This window comes from Stomoxys calcitrans, chromosome 3, assembly GCF_963082655.1.
Source record: "Stomoxys calcitrans chromosome 3, idStoCalc2.1, whole genome shotgun sequence".
Classification (NCBI taxonomy): Eukaryota; Metazoa; Arthropoda; class Insecta; order Diptera; family Muscidae; genus Stomoxys; species Stomoxys calcitrans.
In genome coordinates, this window is record NC_081554.1 from 144,276,213 (window position 1) to 144,300,057 (window position 23,845).

At 38.6% G+C, this 23,845-nt stretch overlaps 2 protein-coding genes across 3 annotated transcripts in view; one reads left to right on the forward strand and one right to left on the reverse strand.

The window, feature by feature from the left end:
* Positions 1–23,845, reverse strand: part of LOC106090543 (uncharacterized) — a 226,792-nt gene that overhangs the window by 177,592 nt on the left and 25,355 nt on the right. The gene's annotated exons all lie outside the window — the stretch shown is intronic.
* LOC131995885 (uncharacterized) lies at positions 3,179–9,494 on the forward strand. Its single transcript, XM_059365161.1, has 2 exons — positions 3,179–8,583; positions 8,777–9,494. Exons 1-2 carry the CDS (start codon positions 3,352–3,354, stop codon positions 8,783–8,785), a joined length of 5,241 nt encoding a protein of 1,746 aa, XP_059221144.1. The 5' UTR covers positions 3,179–3,351; the 3' UTR covers positions 8,786–9,494.

Here is a 23,845-nt window from a genome sequence, read left to right on the forward strand (position 1 = left end):
AATTTTTGTGCCAGCTCAATGCATTTTGGAATACTACATTTTGCCTAAATTTCTTCATGATCATTTTATTTTGATTTTCTATTCATAATGAAAACAAAACCCATTGGCCTTATTTGAACTCAATTCCAATACAATATATCATTTTTATACCCTCCACCATAAGATGGGGGGTATACTAATTTCGTCATTCTGTTTGTAACTACTCGAAATATTCGTCTGAGGCCCTATAAAGTATATATATTCTTGATCGTCGTGACATTTTATGTCGATCTAGCTATGTCCGTCCGTCCGTCCGTCTGTCTGTCGAAAGCACGCTAACTTCCGAAGGAGTAAAGCTAGCCGCTTGAAATTTTGCACAAATACTTCTTTTAAGTGTAGATCGGTTGGTATTGTAAATGGGCCATATCGGTCCAAGTTTTGATATAGCTGTCATATAAACCGATCTTGGGTCTTGACTTCTTGAGCCTCTAGAGTGTGCAATTCTTGTCCGATTGGAATGAAATTTTGCACGACGTGTTTTGTTATAATATCCAACAACTGTGCCAAGTATGGTTCAAATCGGTCCATAACCTAGTATAGCTGCCTGTCTAAACATGTTGTTTAGCCTTAATGTATTATATGAATTTAATTTGAATTTAACCGAAACATAGTTTGAAAGTCATATGAATTAAAAATTGAACTATTAGGAAAATGTACAAATTGCACTAAAATTAGTATCGACAAGAATGTCAAAGTTTGTTTAAACTTCAACTAGTTCTAAAATGAAATAAAATAAAGTCGATAGGTTTCCTAGTTGAAAGAAAATTGTCAATCTGCCACTTGCTTGGCAGCCGCAAACCAAACCACTTGGTGAGAACTTATCATCTTTAAATAAAACCAACTTGGATTCTAACCTGCTCGTGCTACTCTTTTTTTCTCTATACCATTTGGTGAGTTGGATGGTGATTTTCATTGCTCGAGAAATCAACTTCACCCAACCTGACATAAAGCCGTGTCGTTAAGCCATTGAATCCATCAGCTGGTTCTGCTAACGTTACCGTGTGGAAGATAATCTCCTCTGTGACATCCATATACAGTCCACAATTGGAACAACAACCTCTGGAGTCGTGTGTCCAGCTTTCCATCGTAGCGACAGTTGGCGCTGATCCACACTCTCCTTGTCCCAATTCTATTCATGGTCCTCTCGGCAAGAGAATCGAATTCAGCAGCAGAGAAGATCCCACAACATAGAGAAATGAGGTAAACCCTAAACGGAATGAAATATCACTTGTCAGTGTCATTTCGGGTACGGTAAGCTAAACAGCTTTGTTAAGAAGCCGGTGTGCAGTTATTGATACGGTGTGCCAAATTTAATAGGGAAGCAATTAGAAGAAGTGGTTTAGAATAATTTAATAAAAGTTTGCAGTCCGTCCGTGTATTAAGAGTGCATCTGTGAACATTTGCAGGGATTATGTTTAAAGAGTTAAAAAATGAACTAAGCAGCGAAAGACAGAAAGAAAAAGAAAACCTGTTCAGAAAATCATAGATCGAAAAATTCCTACCCGATCCGTTAAATTAGAGTATTTTGTCAGTCTAAAAAATTTAGTGAAGTGAGTTTCTTTAGAACTCACAAAATTCGGCAAAGATATTATACATGTGGGAAAAGATGTGATACATGTGCGTGGAAAATTACAACGAGCGCAAATTCAGTGTATGAAATTCTGTAATTAAAAATTGCGATAATTATGTATATATATATATGCATATGGTTTATGGAAAAATTGAATAAAACACGTGCCTTGTGGTAAAAAATCTCCAGTTACATAATCTGCAAAAGTAACATTATTAAGAAGTGCAAGGGTAAGAAACCGTTATTGCAAATCGAACAGAAGAAATCTAAAAATTCGCAAACATAGCGGCTCGTATACCACAAGACATAACCTGCAAATTTATTTTCCTCATATCTACCATTTCGCAAACGTCATTATGATGTTAACATCATTCCCATTCGTTCCCATTGCAAATTTTGGCTCTTGTCTATCATTTCCCAAAAGTCATCATATTTTTAATTTCATTTCCATTCGTTCTTTCGCCAGTCTCTTTGGTCAGTTCTTTGGTTTTCGTTTCTAATTTCTTCTGTATTAATTCCTCTTTTTGCTAAGATTATGACAAATTTTATCGTTGTGATACCATTTACATTTAAACATTTAAACTTAAGGAAGGAAATAATGAATTGCAGGAATGTTTTCTGTCCAATAACTAGTGATGCGGTTTGACTATAAAGGTCCAGAAAGAATTGAAAAAAAAAAAAAAAAACCAAACGAAAAAAAAAAAAGAAAAAACGCGCATATTTCGTTCGTATTAACCAACAATGCGAAAATTAAAATTCCACAATTCATCACATTAAAGGTAATCTTGTTTCGTTAATCTTCTCATTTGTAAACAAAGATCAATTTGAAGGAAATATCTTTGACCAAACACTTTTTCAAGAAGAAGTAATCCATTTTGTAAGACATTGATACATACATATTCATGGCAACAACTATTTACGTTTGTCTTGTTTTCATTACACTTACTTTCATCGCCTTTCTTCTTCTTTCTTGACAAATCATCGCACGAACATATCACGGTATAAGATAATGAGATTCCGATTCCACATCTAATCGAAACATAATTTTTTCTAAGCAACAGTACAAAAGAAACTGTTACCCCTATTATTGCATATCGGGATAGATCTAGGATAACATGCCAATTTCATTTAAATTGGGAAAAAATAATGTGGTTTACAATCAAATGAATTTAAATTAGTTGCTGTCACTAGAAGTAAATTCAAATTCATCGCTACGCAAAGGTTCATAGTCACCCGAAACTAGTTCATCAAAATTGTCCTTCCAACTTTTAATTTTGGATTTTGTCATATGGTTTACAATTACTCACTATTTTGTTCCCCGCTTGTAACATTTTGTTTATTATATATAGCGGTTCATAGCCACCTAAAGACTATTGGGCTCAAACAATTTTTTTTTATTTAGCAAGACCCTTTGTTTGTATGCAGACAGAGTTTTCCGGTAAGCTTTGATTGAGAGGCTATTTTTTTTTTTGAGACAATTTATTAAATCGGATTCTTTGGGAAATGTGCATAGATTTCGTCGATCACACCGGAATTATTGTTGTCTGTCTGGCTTGGGTCACACTGAACGGAATTGGTAAGGGCTTACTGCTCATCAGTGAATTTTAGTTGGGATCGTGTAGGTCCTAGGGCAGTGTGCTGTCCATTATCATTATTTCGCGTTTAATTACCGACTCGATATAGAGATATTATTTTTCTCCTCAAAGGATCTGTGCTGACCATAATTGGGTCAACATACGAATATGTCTAACGATTCTTTGGACGATAGTACCACGGGTGGCGAGAATAGAAAGATGTGCGTGGTAGAGAGTAAATTTTATTTTTATTACGACCATTTGTTGATGCTTTGCAGTTATATAGAGAAGATAGATTTGATCCAGCAGACCGAGTCATTGGTACAGGCAAAAATGGAGGATCTTGAAGATAGATGGAAGAAGTTGAATTCTTCCTATGAGTCCATAATGCTGTCATCTGATCCGTCTGTTACCAAGGAAGTGAGAGATAAAGCTAAGATCAATTTTAATGTATGCTCTGAAGCATACTATGGGTCTAGATCTCGGCTTTTCGATATTTCGAAGATAACATCTTCTTCCGATCCTCGAGTAGAGGCTTTCAGAATAGGCATAACTCCGAATGATTTCCCGATCCCTCGCGGTGGTTTAGAGCCACACTCGAATGATTCACCCAATGTTTACATAAAGGTTCCTCCGTGCGATACGGAGGTTTTCAAAGGGGGATACGAGGAATGGCCATCTTTCCGTGATATGTTCACGGCGGTCTATGTGAACCACCCAAAACTTACTCCGGCACAGAAGTTGTATCACCTGAGGAATAAGACTCAGGGCTCTGCTGGTGCCATAGTCAAACGATACACTTTGTGTGATGAGAATTTTGAATTGGCATGGAGGGCTCTTAAAGCTCGCTTTGAGAATAAGCGAGTGTTGGTTGACAACCAACTTAAGATTTTGTTCAATATCCCAGTGGCAGCGGTAGAGACTAGTGATTCGGTCCAGAAAATACAGTCGACGGTGAATGACTGTCTTGCCACTCTTAGGACACTCGATGTTAAAGTAGAGTATTGGGATCCTATTTTGATTTATTTGATTTCGACGAAACTTCCGGATAAGACATTATCCTTATGGGAACAGTCCCTAAGCTCTCACAGTGAATTGCCGATGTGGTCCCAATTGGACGAATTCCTCATCGATAGGTATGAAATTGTTGAACGTTTATCCAGTATCCGTTCAACAAAAGATGGCTATAATCAGCCTTCTCCTCCGGTTAATCGTACTCAGGCTTACCATTCTCAGGAAAAACTGGATCTTTCGTGTCCTTTATGTGAGGAGAATCACTCTTTACGCATTTGCTCGAAATTCCGAGGTTTTACAGAACAAGAAAGGATAGACTTCGTGTTTAGAAACAAATTCTGCAATAACTGTCTGTCTACCTTTCATAGGAAACAGAAATGTAAGAGCAAGAACAAATGCTCGGTGTGTCAGAAATCACATCATACCTTGCTCCATTTGAAGCAGAGGTCACAAGTCGAGTCTGAGAGTAATAGGGTTAAAGATGGTCCTGTGACGACGGAACCTCGTCGTTATCCGAATAGTATGGCGGAGGACACATCCAATCCATCATCATCAGGTCTTTTACGCAGTGCTCAGGTACAGGCAAATTTTGCTTCAAGCAATGGAACTATTTTGCTTCGCACCGCTATGGTGCAAGTTGATCATGGAGGACAGCTTTTCACTCTTCGAGCATTGATAGACCCTGGTTCCCAACGCACATTTTTGTCAGAAAAGGCCAGAAATCTGCTTCAAATCCCTTATCGTAGAGCCCTATTTGATATCTTCGGTATAGGGGAACAGAAACTTTCTTCTAATAAGGAATGTGAACTGGTACTTTATTCCTCAAGATACAATCTTCGAATAGCCATTAATGCCATCGTGCTCCCTAAGGTAACCCAGAAATTGCCTTCCGTCTCATTTTCGATCACAAATCCGGAGGAATTAAGTGAACTTGATTTAGCAGATCCTTTTTTCAACAAGTCGTCACAGATAGATCTGATTTTGGGCAATGACTCTGAGAAATATCTCAACATCGATGGAATTAAGAAGAATATATGTGGGGACGCATCTGCCTATAATACTATTTTTGGTTGGGTCCTCAGCGGCCCCATGAGGACGGAACAAATTCAGGCGTTCACGACCAATGTTTTACCCTCTGAGAACACCGCTCTCAATGAAACTCTGCAGAAATTTTGGGAATTGGAAGATATTCCCGCTTCACCCCCAATTTCAGAGGAAGATCAATTCTGCGAGGAATTTTACGTTAAAACCACAGTACGTGGACCCGACGGTCGGTACATTGTACGACTGCCATTTAAAAAAGAGTTTTCAAATTCCATTCATCTCGGATCATCGCGATTCCTCGCCCTCGGGCAGTTAACAAGAATGGAGAATACTCTGTCGAAAAATCCGGAACTACAGTTTCAATACAATTCGGTTTTGGAGGAATATTTATCAATGGGTCATATGGAAGAAACATCTTCCGAAGAGGTTTTCTCTGACGGAAAGTTTTATTCTTTCTACCTCCCCCATCACGCTGTGGTGCGACCTGAACATAAAAGTACGAAAGTAAGAATTGTGTTTAATGCGTCCCGAAAATCCAAATCTGGATTCTCTCTTAATGACGTCTTATTGACTGGGACCACACTTCAAACACATTTGATAACCACTGTGTTAAATTGGAGGAAATACAAATATGTCTTCAGCGGTGACATACAGAAAATGTACCGGCAAATTTTAGTACACCCAATTGATCGGCCATACCAGAGAATTCTATATCAGAAAACATCTGATAGCGCAGTCAAAGATTACCAACTACGTACTGTAACTTTTGGTATAAACTGCGCCCCATTTTTGGCGATCCGTACTTTGCTTCAATTAGCATCCGACTGTGAGACACAGTTCCCGAAAGTATCTTACACATTAAGGAAAGAAACTTATGTGGACGATATACTTTCTGGCGGTTTTTCTTTACAGGAGACAATCGATCTCCAAACCCAGTTGATAACTACTCTCAAATCTGCGGGTTTCCCGTTAAAGAAGATGACCGCCAATAATTCTCGACTTTTGAATCATTTGCCTCCCGAAGACATGTATGACCTGAATTTTTTGAGACTGGATGAGACAAGCTCCACAAAGACTCTTGGAGTAATGTGGAACGCTTTGACCGACAGTTTTTCTTACGCGCTGAATCCTATAAACACAACTACAACCCTGACTAAACGAAAGGTGCTGTCGGCCGTCAGTCAGTTATTTGATCCAGCAGGCTGGATAACTCCAGTCATCATACGAGCCAAGATACTAATGCAGCAGTTATGGCTTGAAGGGTTGGATTGGGATTCACCCATAAGCGAGGAGTCACACTTAACCTGGGAGGGTCTCATGAAAGATTTCTCCCATATTATTGACCTAAGAATACCGCGCTGGATTCGATATATGCCATCTGATCGCGTTCAGATCCATGGCTTTGCTGATGCTTCTAAAGCAGCATATTGCGCTTGCGTGTACATAGTGGTTGATTCGGGATTTGAGTCTTGCTCCAACCTACTGATTGCAAAAAGTAGGGTAGCTCCATTGAAGACGGTATGTTTACCACGTTTGGAGCTTATTGGAGCCGAGCTACTAGCCAAGCTGGTGAATTATATTCTATCTGTTTTTGATTTTGAAATCGCTCACACCTTCTTGTGGACGGATTCGTCGATCGTACTTGGGTGGTTATCAAAACCTCCATGGTCTTGGGAGACATTTGTCGCGAATCGGACTTCAAGGATTCATTCCCTTGTTCCCAATGCCCAATGGCGTCATGTTCCTACTGCCGACAATCCAGCGGATCTTGGTACCCGTGGGTGTAGTCCTCGAGATCTTACGAACTCCAAGCTATGGTGGAACGGACCATCGTGGATGACTGCCACTTCGTCCTCTTGGCCAGAAATGGTTCCCATAACACCCCCGGGACCACCGGAGGGACTTGCACAAACCTTTCACATTGTATCAGAAGATTCTGAAATTTTGAAAAGATTTTCTTCATACGATAGAGCCTTAAGAGTTATTTCATATATTTATCGATTTTATCACCGGACACATCCGACAACTAGATCGACTGCGAATTTCTCCAGTGTGAGTCTTTGCTACGAGGAGATTTTGTTTGTGAAGCGAAGGTTAATACTCACGGCTCAGCAATACGGGTTCAAGGACGAATACAATGCTCTTTCTCAAGGTCTCCAAATCTCCCCAAAAAGCTCTTTGAGCACAATTAACCCATTTCTTGATGATGCCAGGATTATTAGAATTAATGGGCGTTTGTCGCAATCAACACTTCCATATAGCGAACGCCACCCAATGGTACTTCCAGGCAATTCATGGTTTTGCCATCTTTACCTGTCTCATCTTCACAAGTTTTTGGCTCACGCAGACTGCACGCTAATGTGCAGAATGGTACAGACAGAATTTTACATTTCAAGACTGAAACCCCGGGTTAAGTCTATTATACGCAAATGTAAGACGTGTGTTGTGTTCAAACACAAATCCTGTACCCAAATGATGGCACCATTACCACTTGATCGGTGTACGATCTCGCCACCATTCCATGTGACCGGCATAGACTTTGCAGGTCCATTCGACCTGAAAAGCTCATATTTACGCAAAGCTCCTTCGACCAAGGCATACGTATCAGTGTTCGTGTGCTTCTCAACGAAGGCCATACACTTAGAGCCGTGCTCAGATTTGTCGTCTGTGGCATTCGAGGCCGCCTTTGCTCGATTTGTTGGGAGGCGAGGACTACCCCGAAGGGTAGTATCGGATAATGGTCGGAATTTTGTAGGCGCTAGTAGAGTGCTTCTCAGGGAATTTTCACAGTTTATAAAAAATGCATCTGCAGATTTGTCGAATAGATATTCCACGCATGGTTTCGAATGGAGCTTCATACCACCTCACGCCCCACACATGGGAGGATTGTGGGAGGCTGCTGTTAGGAGCTTCAAACTCCATTTTAAAAGGGTAGCAGGTGCCCACAGGTTTACATTTGAACAATTTGCCACTATTTTAGCACGCATAGAAGGTGTTCTAAATTCTCGCCCTATATCAGCTTTGTCAGAAGACCCTACAGATTTGAGTGCACTCACACCGGGCCACTTTCTAAAAGGGTCCCCGATGTTAGCATTTCCCGAACCGATATCTCCAAATATTTCTATGATAAATCGATGGACGAAACTGAAAGCCATCCACCATCAGTTCGCGGTACGCTGGAGAGAAGATTACTTGAAATCACTTCAGAAACGATACAAGTGGAAAAACCCGCAATCTGACGTGAAAAAGGGAGATCTAGTCGTCGTTATTGATGATTTGCTTCCACCCAGTGAGTGGAAGCTCGGAAGAATCGAGGATTCCCAGGCCGGATCAGATGGTAAAGTAAGAGTCGTCAACGTGCGTACTGCTGCTGGGTTGATAAAGCGCCCAATAGTAAAACTATGTCTATTGCCCTATATGAATACAACCGAATCCGACTGTTAAAATCTCTTTATCGCACTACATACCTATAAAATTTTCCACTGTTTTGAGGATTTTTTTCAGCTTAACCGTATGCCACATTTTACCATTACAGATCATCTAGTAAAAATCAATCCCCAAACTCCGAGATATATCGTTGTATGTTGTGTAAGAGATTCCACAGCATAAGTGTATGTCCAAAATTTTTTAAGATGCAACCTGTTGAGAGATGCCGGACAGTGCGTCAATTCAAATACTGTGTGAACTGTCTAGCGAAAAGCCACACAGCCGCCCAATGTAAATCAAAAAATAAATGTCGCAAATGTCATAATTGCCATCACACCATGTTGCACCCAAACAAACCGATGATTTACACTGGAACCTCAGTTACGAACACCAAAAGACAACAAAAGAACCATCCAAAGCAAAGAAAAAGTCAGCATACTCAACAACAGCAACCAAGGCATCATAAGCAACAGAAGAGCAAGCGAATTGGTCAAAAGGCTAAAAGGAACACATCCATTCAACCATTTATAAACCAAACCATAATTTCAGACGCCATTCGATCATTAGCAACTGTACTTTGTGCCACCCACCAGAACGATCATTTCTAAGCCCGGCGCCATGTCTAAACATGTTGTTTAGCCTTAATGTATTATATGAATTTAATTTGAATTTAACCGAAACATAGTTTGAAAGTCATATGAATTAAAAATTGAACTATTAGGAAAATGTACAAATTGCACTAAAATTAGTATCGACAAGAATGTCAAAGTTTGTTTAAACTTCAACTAGTTCTAAAATGAAATAAAATAAAGTCGATAGGTTTCCTAGTTGAAAGAAAATTGTCAATCTGCCACTTGCTTGGCAGCCGCAAACCAAACCACTTGGTGAGAACTTATCATCTTTAAATAAAACCAACTTGGATTCTAACCTGCTCGTGCTACTCTTTTTTTCTCTATACCATTTGGTGAGTTGGATGGTGATTTTCATTGCTCGAGAAATCAACTTCACCCAACCTGACATAAAGCCGTGTCGTTAAGCCATTGAATCCATCAGCTGGTTCTGCTAACGTTACCGTGTGGAAGATAATCTCCTCTGTGACATCCATATACAGTCCACAATTGGAACAACAACCTCTGGAGTCGTGTGTCCAGCTTTCCATCGTAGCGACAGTTGGCGCTGATCCACACTCTCCTTGTCCCAATTCTATTCACTGCCATATAAACCGATCTAGGGTCTTGACTTTTTGAGCCTCTTGAGTGCACAATTCTTATCCGATTTGAATGAATTTTGGCACGACGTGTTTTGTTATGATATCCAACAACTGCCAAGTATGGTTCAAACCTGATATAGCTGTCATATAAACCGATCTGTTTATTAATAGCAGATAAAATCTTTTCTTATATCCTGTTTTGCCTAAGAAGAGATGCCGGGAAAAGAACTCGACAAATGCGATCCATGGTGGAGGGAATATAAGATTTGGCCCGCCCGAACTTAGCACACTTTTACTTGTTTATTTGTAAGGAGGAAACTCCAAAGACATTTTTCTCTAAGACAACATTTTTATGACATTTTTCTAATGACTTAATTTAATACATTGTTTTTTTTTTTTTTTTCAAAATGTCAACAAATATTTTTCTAAGACAAATGTTACTCAGACCTGGACCCTCTCGAAATTATTTTTTCTAAACGGAAGATAGAAAACAGAAGAAACGGAAGAGAAGATAGATTTCAATACCAATTTTTGAAACGACATTTTCCTAAATTTTTTTTAAAGACAAATTTCAATAAATATTTTAAATTTTAAGGAATTTTTTTTTTAGGAGGCCAATGGCAATGCTTTTTTTAATTTTCTTTTCATTCGAGTGTTTATTGTAATTTAGATTTCATTTGTAAAAAATATTTATTCAAAAATTTTCTTTAAATTAAATATTTTGCTTGTTAGTCTGAAAAACTTTATTTAATAATAAATATGGTTTCCAAAGAACAATAAGTGATATTTTACTATAAATTATTTGAATGTATCAGCAATGAAATGCAAACTTTGAAGAACTCGGAAACACAGATTTTACATAATGATTACCAAGATTAATTTCCATTTTAAAATAATCAGTTCAAATGAAACCATTTCGTTTCTTCATGGAATTTCACAATTGTCAAAACAATATTTAACGCAAATGATACGGAGCTCACAGCGATTAAGGGTTGAAATCTTTCAGTCAATTGCAAGCATCGTTGAGTCTATTGGGAAGGATTTTTCTTAAATCCTGTTAGTCAGCAGACTGTGAGACATCATGCAAATTATAAGCATATACGGCAATTGTTGGACGCATTTTTCCAGAGACATCCTTTAGAAAACAGATTTTCGATCAATTTTAATAAAGTTCGGAGGAGAATTTATCGACATTATATAAGCAGAATGAGTACGCAAAAAATGAAACGTTTGAGATATTTTTCGACCAACAAAATACTTTTATCACGAGACATTTCTTTTATTGTAACCGTGCAATGTTTCCCTTCAACAAATCAAACGTTAGCCAGAAACTTAGGATTATTGAACGTTACTAGCTTTGTTTATTGTTAATCCTTAAACATTATCGCCTACGGTAAAAGGACATTTTTTTTTGTTTTAATACCAAAAACTTTTTAATTACAAATGTGGGTCGATAGCCGCAAAAAATTATTCGTATACCGGATCCTTATAAACTCAGAAACGGCTGAACCGATTTTCTTGAAATTTTCACAGATGGTGCATAATGACCCCATGGTGAAAATAGGGTACTACATTTTTTGATATCTGAAGATGGACCCTCCCCCTTACCATAGTTTTCAGAAACGCCAGATCTCGGAGATGGGTGGTGCCATTTAAGCGAAATTTTGTGTGATCTCATATAGTACCCTAAATATAAAAATTTGGTATCAAAATTTCGGATGGGGTAATTAGGGGGGCCGCCCCACCCTATAACCTACCAAACATATATTTAGACAAATCACGACAATATGGGACACAAATGAAAGGTATTTAGGATAAGAAAACGTATCTGATAACCAATTGTCAGACCAAGTGCTAGGGAGACCACCCCAAGCACCAAAACACCCCTAAATCGGACATATTTAACGACCATGGCAATATGGGACTCAAATGAAAGGTATTTGCGAGAAGAATACGAATCTGATATCCAAATGTGGGACCACTTTTCTGGGGATCCACCCCTTCCCAAAACAACCCCCAAACTGGACTTATTTACTGATCATGGGATCATGGGGGCTTAAATAAAAGGTATTTGAATGTATAATACGAATCTGACATCCAAATATGGGACCAAGTGTTTGGGGGGCCGCCTCTCACCAAAAACATCCCCCAAAGGGAACAAATTTACGGCCATAGCAATACGGGGATCAAATGAAAGGTCTTTGGGAGTAAAGCACAAATTTGATATCAATGTTCAGGAAAAGTGTCTACAGGGCCACGCCATCCGCACAACACCACCCAAATAGTAATTATTTTCTGACTATTGCAAGATGAGGCTCAAATAAGAGGGTTTTTAGAGTAGAACACGAATCCGATATATATTTTCGAGGCCAACTCACTGAGTTGCCGCCCATCCCCCAAAACACCCCCGGCACCCGCCGGTCATGTTTGCCGACTATGGAAATATGGGGATCAAAGTAAAGGTATGTGGGAGTAGACCACGTAACTGATATCAACATTAGGGGCCAACTGTGTAGCGGACGTCCCACCACCATAACAACCCCCAAGTAGGACGTATTTGCTCACCAAGACAATTTGGGTCTTGAAGAGAGTGGAACTAAATATTAATAGTTATTAGGGCCAATACCCCAAACCGGACATATTTGCTGACTTTTGCAATAAGGAGTTTAAATGAGATTACAAAACGAAATTGATATCCAATTTTGATACATAGATATATGAGAATAGAGCACGTTGCTAATATATTCTCCGGGCTTATTGTTTGGGGGACCACCCCAATCCCCAAAACACCCCTAAATCGGGCATATTTGCCGACCATGTCAATGTTGAGCTTAAATGAAAGGTATTGGGGGTAGAGCAAGAATTGATACCCATTTCCGGGACCAATTTTCTGGGGTCTACCCCTTTCCTAAAATACCCCACAAATATAAATTTTTTAGTGACCATCGCAATATGGGGCTCAAATAAAGGAATTTGGGAGTAGAATACGAATTTGATATCCAAATGTCGGACCATGTATTTAGGGCATAACCCCTTTCCAAAAACACCCCCAAAGCGAAAAAAATTTTCGACCATGCCAATATGTGGCTTATATGAATGGTATTTGAGATTAGAAAACTAATTTGATAACCTATTTTGGGGCCATATGTTTGGGGGACGCCTCATTCTGTAAACTCTTCTTAAGCCAATGGCAATATGGGGTTTAAATAAATGGTATTTGAGAGTACAGCACGATGCTGATATTTTTTCAGGGCCAAGTATCTGGGGGACCACCTCTCCCCCGAAAACACCACTAAATCAGACATCATGAGAATATCGGGCTGAAATGAAGTATTTTAGGAATGGAGTTCACTTTACAACTTAAATTCGTAGACCAACAAAGATCATATGGGATTCAGTTAAAGGCACTTATATTGTTAAACTGTTAGCCAAGTTAAAATGGTATTTCACTAAAAGATCTTAAATTGTCGAAAATAAATATTGAAAGGATAATTTTGTTCCATATAAAGTAAAAGAAGGCGCAGCGGAGTGAGTCCGGGTCAGCTAGTATTGCATTTTTCCTCTCTTGTTTTGATTGAGCAAATTCGGAATGTGACAATTTGAAAGGTTACGCCTAAAGCCTAGTACTGACTTCGAGTTTTCGCCGGAACAGTTGTCAAAACGCACAATAAAAAAAAACTTTTATGGAATGACTACGAAATTTTAAAATGACTACAAAAAAAAAACTTTTATGGAATGACTACGAAATTTTTTCAAATAAGCAGTACTAAGTTCGTTTTACAAAATTATTTCAACGTGTTGCTAGTAACATTGTCTTGTCTTGTTGAAACCACAAGAATGTTGGATATCATTTCACGGTAGTGCTCACCATTCACAGTTACGTTACAATTCGCATCAGTTTTGAAGAAGTGCAGTCCTATGATGCCACCAGCCCATAAACCACACCAAACTGCGATTTTTTCTGAATGCAGTGGTAGCTCTTCAATATTTCTGGCAGATCCTCACTCCAAAATCGACATATTTGCTCACTTACGTACCCATTGAAACGATTAACTTTCTTAACAGAGCACGCATTTTGATAATAAAATTCAATAATTTGCAAGCGTTGTTCGTTTGTAAGACGATTCATGGTTATATTATTGATTAAACTGAAGATTTTAGACAGTGAAACAAAACACGAAACGTACGTTTGAACCACTGTTGCTAAAAAGATAATCGCTAAAAAGAATCACCGTTTATATGTACCACTGTATACTTGTCTTAAAACGTATTTTATAAGAGCACCACTGGCATTATCTCCTTCTGCATTTTTCTAATAATTTCCCCTTAGGATTGTAAGCAAGCAAAATTTGAGATCACTTGTGCTATCATAGTTATCAAAACCTCTTAAATATAGTAAAGTTATTCATTAAGGAAAATATTTTCTTTACAAAAAGCTGTTAATTTCAAGATAATATTAAAGATTTTTTCCAATACAAACGATTGAGGGTGCGTGGCGATTCGATTTCCTTTCCAGGCGTATTGCTTCATTTTGCAGCATTTTAAATATGGAAATTCTGTAAATGCAAGGATATACCTTTGAGAGTTCGTCTCACATTTTTGCTGCTGTTAGTTTTTGCACGATGCTGGCTACCGTAGTTGTTAGCTCGTCTTTATCAGGTTTTCACAATCGGATTAAGGTACACCGTAATGGAGAAACTTGTTAGCTTTTTTTTTTTGTATTTATATTTATGTCTGTAGAGCAAAGGTCCGTGCATATACATATGTAAGTACATTAGGCCGTCCCAGATTTTGTCCAAATCTGAACGGACTTTGATGAAAAATAGCATACACTTTCAAATGGGTATTACAACATTCCATGACAAATTTCGTGCAAAACCGAAGTCGTAGTTACTAAGAACCTATAAGTAAGAATCGGCCGATTTATATATATATATATATATATATATATATATATCTTAATCTGAACCGTTTTCTGCCAACATCATTGCGCTTGCCTTTCAGCTAAAAAAGTGATATTTGAAAAATGTTGTGATGAATGGTAACAAATTCCACCTTGAATACAAAGAACGCCAAATAGCACTGAAAGGATAGGCGGTTAGGCCGAGTGAAAAGGAATTTCTGAGTCGATCTAGACATTTTAACACCGCCACAGCTGTGACGATGGGTACAGTTCACTTTCTTACAATAATTGCCTACACAGTTAATAATGACTTAAATTTAATCAATTAACCTTAGTATTGGTTAATAAAAACATATTTAAGGAAGTGATTAATAGCTTTGATAATTTCTGACATTGAAATTCTATTTTCCATTAAATCATGAGATGTGATTAGTAAAAAAGAAAAATGTTAAACAAATTTTTAAATTTCACGAATTTAATATAGTTTAATAGCACAAACAGTTTCTACAAAAAGCAAGATGGTATTGTGTTCGCTTTCACACACAGGTAATCCGAACAAAAATGCCAATGACACAAATATATTTACGCATACGCCACTGAATGCATGTCGTAAATCCCTGATGTAATTCAAAAAAACTAGTGGGTAAAAACAAGTAAAAGCGTGCTAAGTTCGGCCGGGCCGAATCTTATATACCCTCCACCATGGATCGCATTTGTCGACTTCTTTTCCCGGCATCTCTTCTTAGGCAAAAAAGGATATAAGAAAAGAGGTGCTCTGCTATTAAAACGATATCAAGATATGGTCCGGTTTGGACCACAATTAAATTATATGTTGGAGACCTGTGTAAAATTTCAGCCAATTCGCATAAGAATTGCGCCCATTGGGGCTCACGAAGTAAAATAGAGAGAACGATTTATATGGGATCTGTATCGGGCTATAGACCGATTCAGACCATAATAAACACGATTGTTGATGGTCACGAGAGGATCCATCGTACAAAATTTCAGGCATATCGGATAATAATTGCGACCTCTAGGGGTCAAGAAGTCAAGATCCCAGATCGGTTTATATGGCAGCTATATCAGGTTATGAACCGATTTGAACCTTATTTGACACAGTTGTTGAAAGTAAAAATATAATACGTCATGTAAAATTTCAGCCAAATCGGATAGGAATTGCGCCCTCTAGAAGCTCAAGAAGTCAAATCCCCAGATCTGTTTATATGACAGCTATATCAGGTTATAGACCGATTTCACCCATACTTGACACAGTTGTTGGATATCATAACGAAATACTTCGTGCAAAAATTCATTCAAATCGGATAAGAATTGTGCCCTCTAGAGGCTCAAGAAGTCAAGACCCAAGATCGGTTTATATGGCAGCTATATCAGGTTATGAACCGATTTAAACCATACTTGGCACAGTTGTTGGATATTATAACAAAACACGTCGTGCAAAATTTTATTCTGATCGGATAAAAATTGCGCACGCTAGAGGCTCAAGAAGTCAAGACCCAAGATCGGTTTATATGGCAGCTATATCAGGTTATGGACCGATTTAAACCATACTTGGCACAGTTGTTGGATATCATAGCAAAACACGTCGTGCAAAATTTCATTCCAATCGGATAAGAATTGCGCACTCTAGAGGCTCAAGAAGTCAAGACCCAAGACAGGTTTATATGGCAGCTATATCAGGTTATGGACCGATTTGAACCATACTTAGCATAATTGTTAGATATCATAACAAAACACGTCGTGCGAAATTTCATTCCAATCGGGTAAGTATTGCGCACTCTAAAGGCTCAAGAAGTCAAGACCCAAGATCGGTTTATATGGCAGCTATATCAAAACATGGACCGATATGGCCCATTTACAATACCAACCGACCTACACTAATAAGAAGTATTTGTGCAAGATTTCAAGCGGCTAGCTTTACTCCTTCGGAAGTTAGCGTGCTTTCGACAGACAGACGGACGGACGGACGGACGGACGGACGGACGGACAGACGGACGGACATGGCTAAATCGACATGCAATGTCACGACGATCAAGAATATATATACTTTATGGGGTCTCAGACGAATATTTCGAGTAGTTACAAACAGAATGACCAAATTAGTATACCCCCCATCTTATGGTGGAGGGTATAAAAAACTCTGAAAAGTGTAAAACGTATACTAATGCGTCCCATGCCACTTTGGACATACACACAAGCCAGTAATCGGCTTGTTTTGCACTCCAAATACTAAAAAGTAACCTCGAAAAAGAAAATCTAAGTTAGAAATTCTGTGCTACTTACAAAATCATTAATTGTTTTCCATGCCACTCCCTTAAGTTGCTTCATGTCCGGTATTGTGTCCCACCTAAGTGTTGGTATCTGACGAAAGCCGGGCAATGACATAGGAAATGCTCCAACGTCTTTTCCTTCTTTCCTGCCTACCCTACACATGCTATCACTTGTCGCACCGATTTTACATAAATAAGTTCGTAGTCCTAAGGGTCCCGTTATGATACCGAAGGCTATACTGACCTCCTTCATACTTCCTTTCAGTAATAGCCTCGTCTTCTCACCATCTAGACCTCCCCATAGGATTTTCGCCGTCCTACCGACCGTTTCGCTGTTCTAGAGTGTTACATGCGCATTCTTCGCAGTTCTCTGGCCTTCTCCGCCAAATCGTCTGCTTTCTCATTCCCAGTTACTCCACCCAAACGATGCGGATCGTGTCATCCCCAATTTCCTTATTCGAAGACTGTTCGTGATCTTACCGTCCTGGCTGTTATTGCCCTTATGACCTGTTTACTGTCCGTAAAGATGTTCATACTCGACGTCCTCGCGCTAACGCCATGATCGCGGAGTGCGTCCACCCCACGCACTCCGCGATCCCCAGGCCACGAATGCATAAAATCCAATAATTTTAAATAACAATAAATTGATAGTGCAAATTGGAAGAAAAGTCTAGGATGTGAAAATATAAATGGCAGAATAATACTGCTAAAAAAAAGCAACAAAAAAATTTAATAAGGTATTTTTGTATATTGATGTGACCCAATTTCATTGTAATATTTAATTATCCGTCTATAATATTTAATTATCAGTCAGTAATTTTTACTGACAGAATCATAACTTCCAAATTCTAAGTTTCTTCATGTGGATCAAAACTTTGAGATATTATGCGCGAAATAATGAGGTTGGCACCACAATATATAAGCTCAAAGACTTTGCTGTGCATTAAGATCTATTTAGTTAATCTTTGTTGTTTGGATTCTCTTCTTTTGTAAAATCAATTTTTTTTGTTCTTAATTTAATTTTTCATTCCCAATTAATTGACTGAAATAAATTATTGTTTATTTAGTTTTGCTTGATATAAGTATGATAAACGTTGTTTCGAAAGAATAAATGATTTCCAATACATTTGTTTATTGAGTTGATAAACGCTTTAATTGAATTATTCAGCTTATCATAAATTTCGTATTTATCTTCTGAGGCTCAAAAGGAAAAAATAGAGGGTATTCGTTGCAAAAAAATATTTTTGTTTGTTTTTGGGACACTCTTATGTACGTCTATAAGTATGTATACACATAATCGCAGACAGTCACGAAGGCCAGAAACTGAGCAAAAAAAGATGAAAATCTGTTTTGCAAAGGTAATAGCACGAAGAGTGGTTATGCAAAATTTATGCGCTTACCATGTTAAAGTGACCTAGTACGAAATGGAAACCTCTGAATTTGTCCATTTGCTTTTAAGAAGATTCTTATTTGTTATTTAGTTTTGTTTTTTTACTTTATTTTTTTCTTTTGCGTTATGTTTTCTCCGAAGTACCTTTTATGTCTAATATGGAAAATTAATTTCAAAGGACAATCTGAATAACAAAACCAACCTCAACACAGCACACAGATTAAAGATTAATTTTAAAAAAATTATAAACAAATTAAATCAAAATATTTTTTGAAATGTAAATATAATTTTCTGAAATATAGTAGTGCGCACTTTTCAATGCCATCCAAAGATAACGAACTGAGGTGAAGGAAAAGGAAGTGAAGGGCAAAATGCGACAACCGAACTTAGATATAAAAGTAAGGAAATCCTAAGGCAAATCGAGTATAATGTATTATGGCCATATTGTTCTGCATTTAAACTATTCTGTATGACAAAAATGCGAAATGCAGTGAGATAAGCAGCATGCTATACAATGGACAAATCAGGGAAGAAATTAGGCAAGAAACCTTCAATGTGCTGAAGAGTCTTATTTCATAAAATAAATCATATAAGAAAAACGAAGACTGCGTCGCTTTAACTTTTTTAAAACAAAGAAACTTATTTACAAGCATAAACAAGCATTCAATGCGATCTGTACCTTAATCACAACAAAACATTGAAAGAAAGAAGATGTAAGGACGGGGTAAAGTCGGGAGAAGCCGATCTTTTGATACCCTACACCACATTGGATATGCAAGCTAAGTCGTCGAATTAAAAATTTCCTAAAATTTGATACGTAGAATTTCGATCAAAATCCGTACAAATTGTAGAAGCCATTGAGTAAATCTTTGTGAAAATTTTTGAGAAGATCGATTGATAAATGGGTTAGTAAAGGCCTTTATCCTTGAAATAAGGAGATGCATATATATGGGAGCTATATCTAAAACTGAACGAATTTCTATGAAATTCATCAGTCATTAGAAAGTTATAAGAGAAACCTTCTTTTTTGTGAATATGGTTAACAAATTACTAAATTATTGAGTATTATTCAAAATCGGACGAAAATATATATGGGAGCAAAATATAAATTTGTGATCCCAAAACACTACGTTCAAAATTTCAGTTAAATCGGACGAGAATTGAGCCCTCCAGAGACTCAAGAAGTCAAAACCCAATATCGGTTTATATAGCAGCTTTATCAAAACATGGACTGATTTGAATTGTACTTAGCGCAGTTGTTGAAAGCGAAACCAAAACACAACGCTTAATATTTCAGTCAAATAGGACGAGAATTGCGCCCTCTAGAGCCTTAAGAAGTCAAATCCCAAGATCGGTTTATATGGCAGCTATATCAAAACATGGACAGATTTAGCCCATTTAGAATCCCAACCGACCTACACTAATAAAAAGTATTTGTGCAAAATTTCAAGCAGCTAGCTGTACTCCTTCGAAAGTTAGCGTGATTTCGACAGACAGACTGACGGACAGTAAATGGGCCAAATCGGTCCATAACCTGATGTAGCTGTCATATAAACCGATCTGGGGTCTTGACTTCTTGAGCCTCTAGAAGGCGCAATACCAATCCTATTTGGCTGAAATTGCACGACGTGTTATGTCATGACTTCCAACAACTGTGTCAACTATGGCTCAAATCGGTCCATAACCTGATATAGCTGCCATATAAACCGATCTTGAATCTTGACTTCTTGAGCCACTAGAGGACGCAATTCAAATCGGGAGATCGGTTTATATGGGAGCTATATCAGGTTAGAGGCCAATTTGGACCGTATTTGACAAACTTGTTAGAAGTCATAGCAGAACCTCAGATGCCTCGAACTTTGTTCTTGAGTGTTAAAGTAGGAGCAAAATATGGACTTTCAATATGGACTCAATTCACTATATAGCTATAATAGGCAAGCTGGGGTCGAATTGTTATTGCTGAAATTTTAAGAGAAGTCGAATGATGTTGATAATTTCAACTTTGGGGCGAAAGTGCGTTGACGTTCTTGATTTAGATGCCGAAATCAATCAAAATTTTTTGTAATGTTTATGGACAGCAAAATTTTTTTTTCTGATTTTGAAACGCCGCAATTGAAGCGAACGTAAATAAATGATAAATAACTCATAGATCGTCTTTCCTGTGATCCTCTTCGAGTTTTTGTCTCATCAAAATGATATGGACAAAAGGCAGTTAACTGTTTATATTTTTGACCTTAAGGCAGCATATAATGGGGTTCTAGATAGGGACTTTTTCAAACTCAAAACTTTTTCGTAGCCTTGGGATGGAAATTTCGGCACCAAAATGCTTATTTTCATATGACATTAGTAGACAAATCTTAAATTTAACACTAAAATGTTGAGGTCCTGAAGTGATTTAAGTATCATAGAAAGAGTATAGGGATTGTGGCACGTAAATTTTTCAAGTCGGAAAAGCAGACTTTTTTAAAAAAAAAGTAACTTTTTGAGGAAAAAAAAATCATCCTGGTTCAGCATAAATTCCGATTACCTAAGGAAGATACAATATTTTATATCAAATAGGATAATGCCATGGATAATTAAACATGATAAAGGTATTACTTGCGGAATATGCTGAAAACCCTTCGATCTCAGTTAGAATACTATAATAATACTATTTGACTTCATCCTTTATGTCTATACTAATTTAAATTTGGATGTGCTATTCAAATGACCCAAATATTTAAAATAATCTATGACTTTTTCTTTGTTGTTGTACTTTCCTTAACTATATAAGAGGAACATAATTTTAATATTTAATTTTCAAATTAGACAATTAAAAAAACAAAAACATGTAGTTTACTACCATTTTCTGCTAAAATTTAAATAAAAACAAGTAAAAGCTTTCTACCCGGCCGATACGGGATGACTATGAGCACCACACAGGCTGGAACTTTGAGCTCCGACTTGTGTGTTGCCCATTGTTATCACGGGAAGCTTAGCTGAAACCTACCGGGCGCGTCCACAGGTTGCGGATGGTGGAAAGCTCCGTTTTTATGCGGAGTAGCTGCAAATGCGGCAGCGGGCAGTCAGCTATTTTCGAGAGGAGAGTCTCAGTGAGGAGTCAGGTGGCACTGGCTCTTAATTAAATACTGAGTGCCAATGATACTCGAGATGACAAGGCGAGTTATTGGCGCCTTCAAATATCCAATGGCCAACATCAGCGTCTGTTCCCAGGTTAGGGGCGGCTGGCGGCGAGCGTCGGATCTTGGAGCAAGCGGCTCGCCACAACGAGGGATACATGCAAACCCACAAACCCATGCGGTTGGGGCCCTGGGCCAGTATCCCGCCCCCGGAAAACATAGAACTACTTTGAAAAACAAAGGAATGGACTGGGAATGCGATGGACTGGGAATGGCGTCACTACAACACCAAACAGTGACGAACTATACTATAGCTGCCATAACACGAGGCATGAATTTGGCTGCGGATTTGTGGTTAGTCGAAGACTGAAACACCTAGTCTCCAGCTTTACTCCGGTGGATGAGAGGCTAGCCACAATCCGCATAAAAGCTAAATTCTTCAACATCGGCCTTATTTGGGCCCATGCCCCGACGGAAGACAAAGACGAGCAGACCAAGGATATTTTCTACGAGCGCCTAGAGAGAGAATATGACCGCTGCCCCGCCCATGATATTAAAATCGTTCTGGGAGATTTTAATGCGAAAATAGGGAAGGAAGACATTTTTGGTCCAACAGTCGGAAAGTTTAGCCTCCACGAGATAACGTCCAGTAATGGGTTGAGGCTGATAGATTTCGCCGCGGCAAAAAACATGGCAGTTAGTCGCACCAGATTTCAACATACATAAAAATATCCACAAAGCCACATGGCTGTCACCTGATCAAAACACGAGAAACCAAATTGATTACGTTGTGATAGATGGAAGGCATTCATCCAGCGTGTTAGATGTACGATCGATTCGTGGAGCGAATATAGATTCGGATCATTACCTTGTTGCAGCAAAGGCTCGCACCCGTTTGAACATGGCGAGGAAAGTACGATCTGACACTGCACGGAAGCTAGACATTGAAAAGCTGCAGACACAACAAATGGCAGCGGCATACTCCACTCGACTGACCCAACTGCTTGATGAAAGCACTCCTTGTTCCGATGATATAATGGCGCAGTGGCAAACTATTGCCCATTCCGTGCAAAATGCAGCGAAATCCGTAATTGGGTACCGAAAGCCTCCTCCAAAAAACCCATGGTATGACCAAGAGTGTCGAGATGCTACTGAAGGCAAGAATGCGGCATATAGAGCAACCCTGCAATCAGTAGCAACGCGCCAGATGAAGTAGTTGTATCGGGAGAAAAGGAGAGAAGAGAAACGTCTATTCCGCAGAAAGAAAAAGGAAATGGAAAGACGTGTGTGCGAGCGAATTGAGAGGTACAGGAGTCAGAATAAAGTCCGGAAATTCTACCAAAGAAATAAACACCAAACCGATGGCTTCGGTGCAGGCACATCCTCCTGCAGAGGAAAAGAACGAAATCTGGTAACTGACACAGACAACATGCGGAGGATATGGAAAGAACATTTTACCCAACTGCTAGTGTCTGATGTTGGCGGCGAAGAGGATATCGCAGAACCAATCCCTGATGATGGTATAGAATGTTTACCTCCTAGTCAGAATGAGGTCCAAGTAGCAGTAACCCGACTAAAGAACAACGAGGCAGCAGGAGCCGACGGGTTACCAGCTGAACTATTTAAGACCGGAGGCGACACATCAGCTTATCTGCGCAATCTGGCAAGAAGAACGTATACCCGATGATTGGAACATCAGCATACTATGTCCCGTACACAAGAAAGGAGACAAGACGGAATGTGCCAACTACAGAGGAATAAGTCTCCTCCCCATCGCATACAAGTTACTCTCGAGCGTACTGTGTGAAAGATTAAAACCTAAAGTCAATGAGATAATTGGGCCCTATCAATGCGTCTTTAGACCAGGTAAATCCACTCTAGACCAAATATTCACACTGCGCCAAATCCTGGAAAAGACCAGAGAAGGACAAATTAACACCTACCACCTCTTTGTTGACTACAAAGCTGCCTTCGATACTCCTTTACGATCAAAGGTATTTCAAGCCATGTCTGAGTTTGTTATCCCTGCAAAATTAATAAGACTCTGCAGGATGACACTTGCTGATACGCGTTCCTCAGTAAGAATAGGAAAGAATCTCTCCGAACCATTTAATACCAAACGAGGTTTCAGACAAGGAGACAGCCTCTCGTGTGATCTCTTTAATATCTTGCTGAAGAAGATTATACGAGATGCAGAAGTGAATAGATTGGCTAGGTCATGTTGTCAGAATGGATGAAGAAGCTCCAGAAAAGAAGTCTTTTGAAGGC

Coding starts and splice junctions, on each gene's coding strand:
- LOC131995885 (XM_059365161.1), top strand. CDS start 3,352: ATGTCTAACGATTCTTTGGACGATAGTACCACGGGTGGCGAGAATAGA.